The 16,750-nt window shown below is 42.6% G+C and overlaps 1 protein-coding gene across 2 annotated transcripts in view; it reads left to right on the plus strand.

The window, feature by feature from the left end:
- Positions 1-10,675: 10,675 nt before the first annotated feature.
- Positions 10,676-16,750, plus strand: part of klhl2 (kelch-like family member 2) — a 144,418-nt gene continuing 138,343 nt past the window's right edge. For both annotated transcript variants that reach the window (XM_060832759.1, XM_060832769.1), the window contains exon 1: positions 10,676-10,918. In XM_060832759.1, coding sequence (XP_060688742.1) covers positions 10,848-10,918 — 71 coding nt within the window. In that variant the 5' untranslated portion in view covers positions 10,676-10,847. The remainder of the gene's footprint in view (positions 10,919-16,750) is intronic.

The raw sequence follows: 16,750 nt of genomic DNA on the forward strand, positions 1-16,750 counted from the left end.
CGGGTGAAAGCAAAGAGCATCTTTCACCGATGTCCTCTAGGTGCAGTCGATGTTTGTCTTGATATGTGTCCCAGAGAACAGCCCATCCAGCACAGAAGTCTGCCACACAAAGCTGCTGGAGATGACAAAAATTATTCATCTCCCTCCAGACCTTTGCAAAGGCACATTTAGGTCAGAGTGTGATGGCAGATGTGCTGGTGGGTGTACATGAAAGATCCGATGGGTAGTGCCTTTTTCACCTCTAAGCTATGTCTAGTCGCTTGTTGGAAAGTTCTGGTGATGAGGCATTCTGGCAAGTGACTTTGACAGTCTGCTCAGGCAACCTACCAACAGTATCAAATCTCTCCTTTACCTGCAGGGTCTTGAGGACATTATGTGCTGACCACTTCCTGAAGGACATAGTGGTCAAAGATGTTGCTTTTTGCAAATTTTTCCATGATGGACAGGTGATACGGAACAGTTTGACAACTTGAAGCGTTCCATGGCCACAAGGCCAGACCTATCCTTTGCGATTATAGGAACAGGTAGAATGTCAGTATCTATTGCTACTTGGTGTTTGCATATCAATGGTCTACATACAGCTTGATACAGCTGTATATAAAGGTGGCTATCAGTACGAAGGCAACATTGGACATGTCTTTACCACGTCCCAATCCAAAGTTTAGCATGCAGTATTCTTGCAGATCTGGTCTGTTTTGACCTCCAGTCTGCTAAAAATTAATCATTAAAAGCTCAGGGATTGCCCTAAGTGCTGACAGATATTTCATTGTTGCAAATGATCTGACAGGCCCATGTTCAGAAGCAGTATCTTTTTTGTGGTCACTGACAGAACTAGTTTGGATCTCGGAGATAGCGGCAGCAATAAAAGCTCCATGAACATCACTGCATTGATTAATCCTTTGCCTTTCGGGAATGTCATGGTTGCAGTAATACTCTCAAAGTTCAAGCAAGCAATGGGAGGGAAAGTAAGTATTTTTGACCCCATTGGGCTTTTAGTAGCTTTGAACCCTGGATTGAAATTGAAACAGTAAAATTTTTATTTCTGTAACCAATTGTAGTATTTCCCATGTTTGAAGTTACAGGCCACCATGGAAGATATACAATTCATTTGCTTTCAAATGGCTATGTCCAAATCCACTCTTCCTCTGCACAAAACAATAAACAGATTTGTGATAGGATGCTACCCTCCTTGTACCGCAAGTATTGCAATGTTTGACAATTTTTCTGTGCCAGTTCAAATACATTTTCCAAATAAACTTGCAAGACAATGTTAGTAATTGTTAGATAATCAACCATGAAACCAGCAAATAACATAGATATGGCAAATTAGATACAGCTCTGTGAGAAGCTTTTTGATGAGTCTTCAAAAAAAACCACAGGCTTTATTTTAAAACATGTTGAAGCAACGTGGAGCTTTGTTTTAATTCCACAAATGATGAGTTGCAGTAAACTAGCCAAGGATGTTATTCAATTGTATCAGCAAAGAGAACCCAACAAGTTAATAAAATGTGAATAATAGCATGTGGGAGGAAGTACTCAGTAGCAAAAACAGATTGCAAGAGCTTTTGTAAGTACAAAAATGAGTGAAGTTAAAGTGACTGTTGGCTGCTTAGTGGCAGAGATGGGTGAAATTGTCAGAGGGAAAGGGAAAGTGGCAGATATAATAAACATATTTTATTTTGACTTCACAGTGTACTAACACAAATTACATAGCAGAAGGATAACCAAAAGGCTAAAAAGAGTGAAGATCTTAAAATAATTGATACCAGCAGAGAAAAAAATATTGAGACATAAAATCCCCAGTACCTGCTGGTTACAACCTAAGGTTCTAAAAGTGGTAGCTGCTGAGATATCAGATGCATTGGTTAGGATTATGCAAAATTCCCGAGATTGTAGAGCAGTCTGAATGGGCTGAAATTTAGAAACTATAATTCTGCAATTCAAGAAAGAAGGGAGAGAGAAGAAACAGAACGATTGGTCAGTTAGTCTGAAATTGGACATCAGGAAATTGCTGAAATCTCTTTTTAAGGAAGCTTTATCAATCACTTCATGAAAGTAGAATTACCATGATCAGGGAAAGTCAATATGGCATTCTATAAGAGAAATCAAGTTTGAAAAAATCATTCGAGTTTTTGAGGATGAAGGTAATAGAATAGACAATGGGGTATAAATACATGTAGTACACGTAGATTTTGAAAAAGCATTCAGTAAATGTCGCACAACTTTTTAACATAGAGGACAAGGAGTCACAGAATTGTATAGATGCATGAACGGTGAACAGATAGCAAGCAGAAAAAATAGATAAACGGGAATTTTCAGGCTTACAGATTATGGTTAGAGGAGTGCTGCAAGACTTAATACTTGGGTGTCAGGTATTTACAACCCATTCAAAGAGTTGTAAATCTTTGGAATTTTCACTCTGGAAAGATGTGAATGTTCCATTACTGGATATATTTAAGGCTTAGATAAACATATTTTAATCTCTCAGAAATGAAGGTAAGAGGGAACTGGGGGGCGAGTGGAGTTGAGGCTGAAATTAAGGGGCTGTAGGGTCTACTTCTGCTATGTTCCTAGTCATGCATTGTTGCCCATATCCTAACTCATATGAAGTCCCATTTAACCATGCCACTGTGATAGCTGATTGATATTGACTCTCAGTCCAGTATTGTTTTAATGTTAAAAGTCTAATTCTGGACTTGCCTATCCCTTTCTGTGATGAAAGGTGAATTCACCACAATCCCAGAAGACCATAGAACTGTTCTCTCTTCAGAGAGATGACTGGTGGTAAGTTTAGCCTGAGGGTTGACATAACTCCACAGAGGCTGGTATCCTGTCTCCAAATCACCCTTTATTTACAAAGGACTTGACATTGGTCCAGCTTCCTCAGAGCCAGCTATCAGTGAGCAAAGTGTGACACTCCATTATCAGGAAAAAAGGAAACACTAGAGTGGCCAGTGACAAGCCCTTCTCAACAAAGGGCAATGCTGTGTGATCAAAAAAGTGAACGGGAGGGCAGAGATTAAATCAAACGAGTTACATAGAACATAGAAAAATACAGTGCAGTACAGGCCCTTTGGCCCTTGATGTTGTGCCGATCCAAGCCCACCTAACCTACACTAGCCCACTAACCTCCATATACCTAACCAATGCCCGTTTAAATGCCCATAAAGAGGGAGAGTCCACCACTGCTACTGGCAGGGCATTCCATGAACTCACGACTCGCTGAGTAAAGAATCTACCCCTAACATCTGTCCTATACCTACCACCCTTAATTTAAAGCTATGCCCCCTTGTAATAGCTGATTCCATACGTGGAAAAAGGTTCTCATGGTCAACCCTATCTAAACCCCTAATCATCTTGTACACCTCTACCAAGTCACCCCTAAACCTTCTTTTCTCCAATGAAAACAGTTCCAAGTGCCTCAGCCTTTCCTCATACGATCTTCCTACCATACCAGACAACATCCTGGTAAACCTCCTCTGCACCCGTTCCAGTGCCTCCACATCCTTCCTATAGTATGGCGACCAAAACTGCACACAATACTCCAGATGCGGCCGCACCAGAGTCTTAGACAACTGCAACATGACCTCAGGACTCCGGAACTCAATTCCTCTACCAATAAAAGCCAGTACGCCATATGCCTTCTTCACAACACTATTTACATGGGTGGCAACTTTCAGAGATCTGTGTACATGGACACCAAGATCCCTCTGCTCATCCACACTACCAAGTATCCGACCATTAGCCCAGTACTTCATCTTCTTGTTACTCTTACCTAAGTGAATCACTTCACACTTACCTACATTGAATTCCATTTGCCACCTTTCTGCCCAGCTCTGCAACTTATCTATGTCCCTGTTGAAGGGCTTATGCCCGAAACGTCGAATTTCCTATTCCTTGGATGCTGCCTAACCTGCTGTGCTTTAACCAGCAACACATTTTCAGCTCTGATCTCCAGCATCTGCAGACCTCATTTTTTATGTCCCATTGTAACCTGCCACATCCTTTCTCACTGTCAACAACTCCACCGACTTTGGTATCATCCGCAAACTTGCTCACCCAACCTTCTAGCCCCTCCTCCAGCTCATTTATAAAAATGACAAAAAGCAATGGTCCCAAAACAGATCCTTACGGAACACCGCTAGTAACTGCACTCCAAGATGAACCTTTACCATCAACTACTACCCTCTGTCTTCTTCCAGCCAGCCAATTCCTAATCCAAACCTCCAACTCACCCTCAATGCCATAGCTCGGTATTTTTTGCAGTAGCCTACCATGGGGAACCTTGTCAAACGCCTTACTAAAATCCATATACACCACATCTACTGCTTTACCCTCGTCCACCTCCTTAGTCACCTTCTTAAATAATTCAATAAGGTTTGTGAGGCACGACCTGCTCTTCACAAAACCATGCTGACTATCCTTGATCACAGGATAGTTGGAAGGGGAAATAAAACACACCATTCCCTGCGGGGCCCACCTCTCCCTGAACAGCTCAAGGGTGTTGGTGGACACTGCATGCTCCCTCTCCAGGGACACTTGGGCTCAAACATAACCACGGAAGAGGGACTAAACCTCCCCCCTCTGTACCGAGTGCCAAAAGATCAGAAGCGTGGGGCTGAAATGCAACCCAAAAACAGAGGAGAAGGTTTTTAAGAAAGACACTCCAGTTTATTATTTTTTTCTTTGTGTGTCCAGGTGTCGGGACACAGTGAAAAACAACAAGTGTGCAATTTTTATTAATATTCCGCCACCAGGAAGACAGGATATACCCAAATGGCTAGTAACAAGCAGTCCCCTTCTCAGAGGGCAATGCTGTGTGATCAGATAGTGATGGGGAGGGCAGGGATTAAATCAAAGTAGAGTTGGAGGGGGAAATAATACACTCCACTCTCTGTGGTGCCCACCTTTCCCTGAAAATTTGGAGGGTGTTGGTAGACACTGCATGCTCCTTTTCAGGGACATCCAGGCTCGAATGTAATCATGGAAGGGCTGGCAATCATCCATAATGACTCCCTCCACGGCCTGCTGCTTGGACCTGTTTATGGCCAGTTTGGCCAGGCCCAGGAGCAGTTACACAGGAAGTCTTCTGACCAACCATTCCTTCTGCACTGAGTGCCAAAAGATCAGGAGCATGGGGCTGAAGTGCAACCAGAAACAGAGGAGAAGGTTTTTAAGAAAGACACTTGTTTATTTTTTTTTCTTTTTTATATTTGACTGAGGAGATTCTAACCTCCACCACATCCTCTGGCAGCTCATTCCATACACGTACCTCCCTCTGCATGAAAAAGTTGCCCCTTAGGTCTCTTTTATATCTTTCCCCTCTCACCCTAAACCTATGCCCTCTAGTTCTGGACTCCCCAATGCCAGGGAAAAGACTTTGTCTATTTATCCTATCCATGCCCCTCATAATTTTGTAAATCTCTATAAGGCCACCCCTCAGCCTCCGACGCTCCAGGGAAAACAACCCCAGCCTGTTCAGCCTCTCCCTATAGCTCAAATCCTCCAACATCCTTGTAAATCTTTTCTGAACCCTTTCAAGTTGTACAACATCTTTCCAATAGGAAGGAGACCAGAATTGCACGCAATATTCCAACAGTGGCCTAACTAACGTCCTGTACAGACGCAACATAATGTCCAACTAGTGTACTCAATACTCTGACCAATAAAAGGAAGCGTTCAAAACGCCTTTTTCACTATCCTATCTACCTGTGACTCCACTTTCAAGGAGCTATGAACATGCACTCCAAGGTCTCTTTGTTCAGCAACACTCCCTAGGACCTTACCATTAAGTGTATAAGTCCTGTTAAGATTTGCTTTTCCAAAATGCAGCACCTCGCATTTATCTGAATTAAACTCCATCTGCCACTTCTCAACTCATTCGCCCATCTGGTCCAGATTCTGTTGTAATCTGAGGTAACCCTCTTTGCTGTTCACTACACCTCCAATTTTGGTGTCATCTGCAAACGTACTAACTGTACCTGTTATGCTCGCATCCAAATCATTTATGTAAATGACAAAAAGTAGAGGACCCAGCACCGATCCTTGTGGCACTCCACTGGTCACAGGCCTCCAGTCAGAAAAACAACCCTCCACCACCATCACCCTCTATCTTTTACCTTTGAGCCAGTTCTTTATCCAAATGGCTAGTTCTCCCTGTTTTCCATGAGATCTAACCTTGTTAATCAATCTCCCATGGGGAACCATGTCGAACGCCTTACTGAAATCCATATAGATCACATCTACTGCTCTGTCCTTATCAATCCTCTTTGTTACTTCTTCAAAAAACTCAATCAAGATTATTTGTGAGACTTGATTTCTCACACACAAAGCCATGTTGACTATCCCGAATCAGTCCTTCTCTTTCCAAATAAATGTACATCCTGTCCCTCAGGATTGCCCACCACTGAGGTCAGGCTCACTGGTCTACCGTTCCCTGACTTGTCCTCACCACCCTTTTTAAACAGTAGCACCACGTTTGCCAACCTCCAGTCTTCTGGCACCTCATCTGTGAGTATCAATGATATAAATATCTCAGCAACAGGCCCAGCAATCACTTCTCTAGCTTCCCACATCAGGTACTGGGGATTTATCCACTGTTAACGTTTCAAAACATCCAGCACTTCCTCCTCTGTAATCTGAACATTTTGCAAGATGTTACTATCTATTTCCCTACAGTCTATATCTTCCATATCCTTTTCCACAGTAAATACTGATGCAAAATATTCATTTAGTATCTCCCCCATATTCTGTGGATCCACACAAAGGCCGCCTTGCTGATCTTTGAGGGGCCCTATTCTCTCCCTAGTTACCATTTTGTCCTTAATATATTTGTAAAAACCCTTTGAATTCTCCTTAATTCTATTTGCCAATTCTATCTCATGTCCCCGTTTTGCCCTCCTTATTTCCCTCTTAAGTATACTCCTACTTTCTTTATACTCTTCTAAGGATTCACTCGATCTATCATGTCTATACCTGACATATGCTTCCTTCTTTTTCTTAACCAAACCTCAATTTCTTTAGTCATCCAGCATTCCCTATACCTACCAGCCTTTCCTTTCCCCCTGACAGGAATATACTTTTTCTGACTTCTCATTATCTCATTTTTGAAGACTTCCCATTTTCCAGCTGTTCTTTTACCTGTGAACATCTACACCCAATCAGCTTTCGACCTAATACCGTCAAAATTGGCCTTTCTCCAATTTAGAACTTCAACTTTTAGATCTGGTCTACCCTTTTCCATCAATATTTTAAATCTAATAGAAAATATGGTTGCTGGCCCCAAAGTGCTTCCTCACTGACACCTCAGTCACCTGCTCCGCCTTATTTCCCAAGAGTAGGTCACGTTTTGCACCTTGTCTAGTAGGTACATCCACATACTGAATCAGAAAATTGTCCTGTATACTCTTAACAAATTCCTCTCCATCTAAACCCTTAACACTATGGTAGTCCCAGTCTACATTTGGAAAGTTAAAATCCCCTACCATAACCACCCTATTATTCTTACAGATAGCTGAGATCTCCTTATGAGTTTGTTTCTCAATTTCCCTCTGACTATTAGGGGATCTATAATACAATCCCAATAAGGGATCTTCCCTTTCTTATTTCTCAGTTCCACCCAAATAACTTCCCTGGACGTATTTCCGGGAATATCCTCCCACAATACAACTGCAATGCTATCCCTTATCAAAAATGCCACTCCTCCTCTTGCCTCCCTTTCTATCCTTCCCATAGCATTTGTATCCTGGAACATTAAGCTGCCAGTCCTGCCCATTCCTGAACCATGTTTGTGTAATTGCTACGATATCCCAGTCCCATATTCCTAACCCTGCCATGAGTTCATCTGCCTCCCCTGTTAGATCCCTTGCATTGAAATAAATGCCATTTAATTTATTAGTCCTACCTTGTCCCTGCCTGTCCTGACTGTTTGACTTGCTTCTGTTCTCAACTGTACCAGTCTCAGATTGATGTCTTTCCTCACTATCTCCCTTGGGATTCTCCCCTCCCACCCTTACTACCTTACAAATTTAAATCCTGCGGAGCAGCTCTCGCAAATTTCCCTGCCCGTATGTTAGTCCCTTCCAATTTAGATGCAATCCGCCCTTCTTGTACAGGTCACTTCTACCCCAAGAGATTCCAATGATCCAAAAATGTGAATCCTTCCCCCATACACCAGCTCCTCAGCCATGCATTCATTTGCTCTATCCTCCTATTCCTGTCCTCACGAGCTCGTAGCACTGGGAGTAATCCAGATATTACTATCGAGGACCTCCTTTTTAAATTTCTGCCTAACTCTGTAATCTCCCTTCAGAATCTCAACCTTTTCCCTTCTATGTCATTGGTTCCAATGTGGACAATGACCTCCTGTTGGCCCCTCTCCTCTGTGAGAATATTCTGCACCCTCTCTGAGACGTCCTTGATCCTGGCAGCAGGGAAGCAACACACCATTCTGCTTTTTCGCTGCTGGCCGCAGAAACGTTTGTCTGTACCTCGGACTACAGAACCCCGAACGCAATTGATCTCTTGGAACCCGATATACTCCTCGTTGCATTAGAGCCAGTCTCAATACTAGAAACTTGGTTGTTTGTGCTATGTTCCCCTGAGAATCCATCACCCCTACATTTTCCAAAACAGTATACCTGTTTGAAATGGGTATATCCACAAAAGACTCCTACACTAGGTGCCTACCTCTCTTATCTTTCCTGGGGTTAACCCGTCTATGTGACTGTATTTGAGACTTCCCCGACCACTCCCTTCCTATAACTGCCATTCATCACATACTGTTGCTGTTGCTTCTCACTGTCTCTCCCACCGATCCATTCGATTTGATAAGATTCACATCCAACAGCGTTTATGGCAGATCTAATCCGCTGTAACCCTTGAACTCTCCCTATACTCCCACATCTGACAGGAAGTACGTATCACTGTACTAAAGGCCATTTTTGCTCCTTCACAATCTACAGACCCAGAAAATAACACTGTCTTATTTCTCTACAACACTGCCCAGGTTAACTTAATAGTTATGGCTTATATTTTAAGTTTAATCAACAGACATATCTCCAAAAACATGTAATCAAGAAAGAACCCACTCTACTCACTACTGTAGCCTTTCTGTCGGACACACTTAAAACAACGATGAACTTGTCTGATTCTGTGCTGTGAACTTTGCCCAAACAGGTTCCCCCAAGATTAGTTGTGAATTTCACTGTTTGTTAATTTCCCAGACGTACTCCGATGTCCAACGATACATGAATTCAAAACAACGAAGGCAGTAACTGTGTAGGTTCTCTCTATCTCGCTCTCTCCTGCACTGTCTCCTTTTTTAAAAATTTTGTTTCTTTTTCTTCTCTCTGCCACACTACCGCCTGAATGTGGTAGTGCTTATTTTTCCCCAGCATCATGTCGTGTATGTACAGGTGTGAGACAGTGAAAATCTTTATTCAGTTTTCACCACCAGGAAGAAAGAAACACCCTAGTGGCTAGTGACAAGCAGTGTCCTTCACATCAAAAGGCAATGATGTGTGACACCCGTTTATCTTTTTTTTCCTTTTTTGTGAGACACAGTGAAAGACACAAGGTGCATGAATCTTTATTCAATTTCCACCATCAGGAAGAAAACACCCAAGTAGCCAGTGACAAGCAGTGTCTTTCAAATCAAAGGGCAATGATGTGTGACACCCCTGTTTATTCCTGTCAGCCAGCACTCCCTGATTTGACCAGGATAACAGCCCCAATCAGTTAACTCATATTTTATTAGGTCTACCTTACTGACCTTGTTACAATCACTAGAAGGGTCACCATGCCCCAGTGAAGGTTGAGATGTCAGCATCTTCATTGTAACCTCAGCTCTTATCCCCGAAACCTCAGTAGCCCTAGAAGCTTCTAACATATCCATGCTTCTTCTGTTCTAGCCTCATTTGCATCGCCAATTGTTCTACTCTTGTTAGGAATGGCAGTATCTTTACTGCTGAGGCCCTAAAATCTGGAAATTATCTCTCCCTCTAACACACTATCTCTTCCTTAAATTTTCTACTTAAAACCTGTTTCTTTTGCCAAGTGCTAGATTAAATGACCTAATATCTCATTTTGTAGCTAGGCAGCGTCAACATTTATTCGACAACATTCTGTAAAGCATGTTGCAACGCGTTTCTATGCTACTGGCGCTATAGAAATGCAAGTTATTGTTGTCAACAGAATCAATAAAATAGTTGCTACGGAAACAGTGTCCACGTTCAGCAACAACCAAGCAACTAAAAAAAAAGCGCGTTGTGTGTAGCTGATGTTGCACAAACGCTGACGAGCAGTTCTGGTTTCACTTTAAATGTGCAATTGTGTCTTTTTTAAAATACGTAATTACAGAAAGATTGCAGTTTGTTGCAAAGTACGTGGTTTTGAATGTGAAGTGCGGTTCAGCGCTCCCTGCCAAAAGGTAACCTGGAGGCAAGCTTTTGATACACTGCCACACTTCCCTTGTAATTGCCATATCAGGGCTGCTTCTTGCAGGTCCTCCAAGGCAGGGGGCGCTCCTGGCACAGCATTACCTGGTAAATATCACTTTGGAGAGTGGGAGCGGAATAAAAGTTGGAATTGGAAGGCAACTGGATGCTTTCGGTTAGGGGGGGGGATGGAATAGGAGGAGGAGAGGAGAGGAGCATTGTGGGGTGTTGGAGGAGGAGGAGGAGGGAGCGCCGCCTCTCTGGTTTGTCCCCGACTCCTCTCTCCTCAGAGCCAGGCTGAAGCAGTCGGAGCAGCGGCCGGCGTTGCCCCAGCGACCGCCCGGGCGACGGCGCCAGACAATGGAGCGCGCGCGGGGCACGGGGAGGCGTCCCACGCGCCTGTAGAGTGGAATGGTGCAGCGCGCCGAGCTCACCCTGCGCAGTCGGCAACAGGCGGAGGACACAATGGAGATACAGCAAATGTGAGTCTCTGACTTCAGTCACAGCCTGGGTTGGGTTGGCGGTGGGGGAGGGAATCTCCAGCCAAGGAGGGACAACCCTGCTTGGCGGGGGGTGTGGATGGTGGCGGGAGAGGGTCTGGGACTGGGTCACGCTTGGAGCCTCTCCACTCTCTCTCTCTCTCTCTCCAGCCAGATGAGAACCGGCTTGTCATTCTGGACAAGCGAGTTTTTCAAATGCACCGAAGTGGGGTCCAGAGAAGCACAAGCTTGAGTTTTTTTAAAAAAATAGCAAATGGCAATGCAATTCAGAAATGCTGCAATTTAAGTACATGCAAAAGAGTAGATAGAGGTGCATATTTGATTGTAACAAATGTCTATTGGTATAATTTTGTTTTTAGTTTGGGGACAGAGATTTGAACACCTGTCCATGAATGTCCGATAGTTGTTTCTATAGTGAATGTTCTGATGCATCTGTAGTTGCTGTTTTATTTTGGTTGAAAGGTATATTAAATGTAGGAAATCGTGTTGAGCTAGGTTTTATTTCAGCTGCAAAATCGTTTCACGTGTACAATAAAGCAAACCCTTGAAAAATGTATGCTGTGCGTTTTTGGAAAAGATGTGAGCATTTTTTTTGTACAGTAACCACTGCATAAATGACACGATTATGTATTCCGACTTGTGTTTAATGTTAAATTTTAATGCTTCTGCATTTTGTTTCCATTGTAAATTTCAGCATGGCACAATGGTGGGCATATGGTTTGTTTGTACTGTTGATTTCGAATCGTGGAGGGAAAGTAACACCTGTTAAATGACTTTTGCTCTTCTGAACTTAGTTATGTCCATTGAGGGTATTTTGAACAATGTAATATTTGAACTGGTAGATGCAATTGAGGTGATGAATTATGGGACAAGAAGAATATCTGTATAATTCTAAAGTGTGTGATCTTCACTGATTCCTAGTGCTAAGGCTAGATTTTACGTGGCAGATTTAATATTATCTTTGTAAAGAATCTCTGCTTTATGTGTGTTTTGTTTTAATTGCTGCCTATATTTGCCTTTTTTTTTCTTGGTTATTTGGTAAAGGTAATATACAGATGATTTGTTTTATAGTCTGATTTTTCTCCAGATAACAATGCCATGAATGATTCAGTGGGTAAATGCACGATGTTGTGTTGTATATTGTTGATGCCTGCGGTTTTACTTCTAGATTGAGTCAGCTGATCTTTACCCCTAAATTGTAGGTCAATGCTACAAGTCATTTTAGTGACTTTTGTTTAGCCAGAAGCAAAAATTGATAGGTTCCTGTTTGACATTTTTCCCCATTGATCCTGGATGTAGATATGTGTAGATGTTGAATGATGCACATTCCCACCATCCCTTGTTCCAGTTTTTGGAATTTGAATTGATTGGCCCTCCATAACCTGCCTCAAAACGTTGGAGGCCAGTAGCAAATAAATGCCATTTAATTTATTAGTCCTACCTTGTCCCTGCCTGTCCTGACTGTTTGACTTGCTTCTGTTCTCAACTGTACCAGTCTCAGATTGATGTCTTTCCTCACTATCTCCCTTGGGATTCCCCCCCCCCTTACTACCTTACAAATTTAAATCCTGCGGAGCAGCTCTCGCAAATTTCCCTGCCCGTATGTTAGTCCCTTCCAATTTAGATGCAATCCGCCCTTCTTGTACAGGTCACTTCTACCCCAAGAGATTCCAATGATCCAAAAATGTGAATCCTTCTCCCATACACCAGCTCCTCAGCCATGCATTCATTTGCTCTATCCTCCTATTCCTGTCCATATTCCTGCCAGTAGCAAATATATGTCTGAACCTATTAATTTTGTGATATTGATTGCATGAAATATTCTAATAGGGGTATAATGTGTCAAGGTTTGAAACAATTCTGCAAAACTTGTTTGGAAGAATTTGTTTTATTTGTTTTTTCTTCTGGGGAAGTGAAATAAACCAGGCATTCCAGGAACAAAAAGAAAAATCGCCCTGGCATTTGTTCCCTATTCCTAACTGCCCTGGAAAGGTGGCGATGAGCTACCTCCTTGTTGCAGCCCTCAATGTGTGGGGCCACCCATGGTGCTTTTAGAAAGGAAGTGCCACCCCCCCCCCCCCCCCTCAATCAGGGCTGTTTAACCTAATTTTGGGTCATTTTAAGAGTTGAAAGGGAATACCAGGTTTTTGATCCACAACAATGAGGAGTGATGATATCGTTCCAAGACAGAATGGCTTGGAGGGGAACTTGCAGGGTGATTGTGATCCTGTGTATCTGCTGCCCTTGCCCTTCTAGGTGGGTGAAGTTGTACTTTTGGAAGATGCTGTTGAAGGGGTTTAGGTGTTGTGCTGTATTGCACTGATGGAAAATGCTGCTGCCACTTTGCAATAGTGGTAAAAAGGATGATGGATCGAGTTGAGGAGGAGCTTATTCACCCAAAGGGTTGTGAATCTGTGGAATCCCTTGCCCAGTGAAGCAGTTGAAGCTGCCTTGTTGAACATTTTAAGGCAAAGTTAGATTTTTGAACAGTAATGCAATTGAAGGTTATAGTGAGCGGGCAAATAAGTGGAGCTGAGTCCATGAAAAGATGGACATTGATCTTATTGAATCGTAGAGCAGGGTTGGGGGGCCAGATGGCCTACTTCTGCTTCTATTTCTTATATTCTTATGTCAAAGTTAAAGGTGGTGGCTCGTGTGCAAAGTGCTGTATGGTTTCACAATTCTTGAGTGTTTATGGATCTTCACCCATCCAGACAAATGGGGAGTATTCCACCACACTCGTAACTTGTAGGTGATGGGCAGGTTTTTAGAAGAGACGAGTAAGTTGATTACCACAGAATTCTTAGCTACAGTATTTGTATCCAGTTCAGTTATTGGTCACCTTTTAATGCTAATAGTGGGGATTCATTGATGGTATTGCATTACGTGAATGACAAGGGATGGTGGTCATTAGTCTGACACTTATGTGGTGTGAATGTTACTTGCAACTTATCAGCTCAAGCAAGTATGCTGTCCTGGCCTTGTTGCATATGGCTAGAGACTACTTCAGAACCTGAATTTTGCCAATGGCACCTATTGTGCTAAGTCTGACTTAATCGAGGCAATGGCCGACTGGTCTTATAATTGGATTGATAATTCAGAACCCTGGTAATATTCTGGGAACCTGAGTTTGAATCCTGTTACTGCAGATGGTGGAATTTATATTCAATAAAAAAATCTAGAATTTAGTCTAGTCTAATTGTCAACCGTTGTTGGAAAAACCAGTCTGGTTCACTAATGTCTTTTAGGAAGGAACTTGCCATCCTTATCTGGTCTGGCCTACATCTAACTTCAGACCCACAGTAAATTGGCTGACCTTTAACTGCCCTCTGGGCCATTTGGCACCTGCAATGAATACTGGCCTAAGCAGCAAAAAAAAGAAGGTGCTGGTTGATAGCACTGTGTCTGATGATCAAGATTATATTGTTAGGGTGATAATTGACCAGGTTGTATTTGTCATGCCTTTTGTGCACAGGACCAAACCCGTGCAATTTCCCACATGGTAGGGTAAGTGTATATTGTAGCAGTACAGCTGGGGCAGAGCTAGTTCTGGAGCATGTGTGGAATGTAGTCCAGGCTTCTTCATTTCCACTACCTTTTTTAGTTATTTCTTAAAATCACATGGAATGAATTAGACCGGTAGCTGTGATGCTGGGAGCTTGGTAACGGGCTGAGATGGATAATCCACAGTTTTGCCTGAAGATGGATGCAAATGCATCAAACTACTCTTGCACTAATGTGCTGGGAGCCCCCATTATTGAGGGTGTGGATGTTCTTGGAACCACATGGTGTCGGTTGTTTAATTTCCCACTGCCATTCAGAAGTGGATGTGCAGGACTGTAGAGCCTAGATCTGGTTTGTTGTAGGTGGAATCACTTGGCTGCGATTACTTGCAAAACTAATCTTGAGTAGCTTCACCAGGATGGTACCTCACATTTAGGTATGCCTGATGCTATTTCTGGCATGCCTTCCTGCTTCTTTCGTTGAACCAGGATTGCTTTCCTGGATTGATCGTGATAGTGAACACATTAGAATCCTCCCTGTTTTATTTTCTCATAATTTATAAAAGAACAGAAGTAAAAAATATTGGTACTGAGCTGAAAACACCTTGCTTGCTTTAGTACAGTTTGTGGTAAACTGAAAAGAATCGATCAAACCACCTTTTTCGGTTGTGAGGGCTGGCCTGAAGGTTAATTGCAGGCTGATCCTTGGTAAGAGGGTTCCCACAGACAAAGCAACCCCGGGAGGAGTGTTGTGTTTCGCACCTGTGTGTCTAAGTGCAGGGACTTGGTGAAAACACCATTGTGCAAGTAATCTTATTCAATATCTCTCCATCACTAGGAAAAGCATTCTTGTGGTCAGGGAAAATGTAATGAGCAAGGCCCAATAGAGGCTATGCTGAGTATTGTGTTTTAAATAGATAGATAGCAGAAATTGGATGTTAATGAGGTCATTATCTGGGAATTGGTTCTGGCAAGTCTGGAAGAGATCCTCTATTCAAGCACATGGCAGATATAGAATGGTAATTGAGGCATTGGGAAAAGACATTCGGTCTCTCAGGATGGGACCATAGTTGCAAAGTTGTTTCCAAAAAAAAAACCACATTTCAAAGAGAGATGAGTCGGCACTGATGACGCAGCATCAAGATTTGAAAATAGTTGAATTGGGTAATTATGCTAAGAGTGAGGTTAAGATTGTGGTTAAATAGAATTCTGCTGCTGTGAAGTAGACTCTTTCTCCATAAAGAATGTGCAGTGGTCACTCCTATGGGCACTGGTCTGGGCAGATACATTTGTGATAGATTGGTGAGAATGAGGTCAGGTAAGCCTTTCCCTCATTGGTTTCCTAAACACTTGAAGTAGACCCAGCTATGTCCTTTTAGGATGCGTCCAGCATGATCAGTAGTAGTGCTACTGAGCTACTCTGTTTTACACCTGGAGTATACATTCTATGCCCTTGCCAATGGTATTCAACATGGAGAATACTAATTCAAGATGGTTTATGATAATCAGGAGGTACCAGTATCCACCCTTTTTACCAGATGCATGAGACTTCATGGGATCTGGAGCCAATGTTGAGAACTCCTTTGGGAAACTTCCTCCTAACTGTATATCATCATGTTGTCACTTCTGGTGTTTCTGTACTACTGTTGGGTACTTTCTGTCCCAGGGATGGTGATGCTGGTGACTGGGACCTTTATCTGTAAGGTATCATTCCATGAGTATAATTGTCAGGCAGTTGCTTGATTAGTTTTTGGGATAGCGCTCCCTATTTTATCAGAAAGCTAACAATACTTTGCAAGTTGAACAGGGTCTAGTTGCTGTTTTTGATATTGAGCATGATGCCAGGTTGTCTGTCCAGTTTCATTCCTTTCTTTAGACTTTTTGTAGTGGTCTGATACAACTGATAGGCTTGCTTGGTTGTTTCACTAAGGATGGCAGATTTCCTTCCCTGAAAGACATTTTTGCGTGAGGTAGGGTTTTTTATTTTTTATGTTTTGAAACTATATTGGTTGCACAGCCAACATGAGGCTAATTTTTAATTCCAGATTTTATTGAATTCTGATTTCACTGTCTGCCAAATTGGCCTTTGAACATGTCTGAAAGGCTTGGGGCCACTGCCTATATTAACCATGTCAATATCCTACTTCTTGTCTGTTTTTCCAAAAAGGGTGACTATAGAAAGCACTACAGCTCTTCACCCCAAATTTAACCGACTTTACTTGGAAAGTGCTAGAAATTCTCAGCAAGTCAGGCAGCATCTCCGGAGGGAGAAACAACCGTTAACATTCAAGTCAGTGATTCTTCATCTGAA

This window comes from Hemiscyllium ocellatum, chromosome 1, assembly GCF_020745735.1.
Source record: "Hemiscyllium ocellatum isolate sHemOce1 chromosome 1, sHemOce1.pat.X.cur, whole genome shotgun sequence".
NCBI lineage: Eukaryota > Metazoa > Chordata > Chondrichthyes > Orectolobiformes > Hemiscylliidae > Hemiscyllium > Hemiscyllium ocellatum.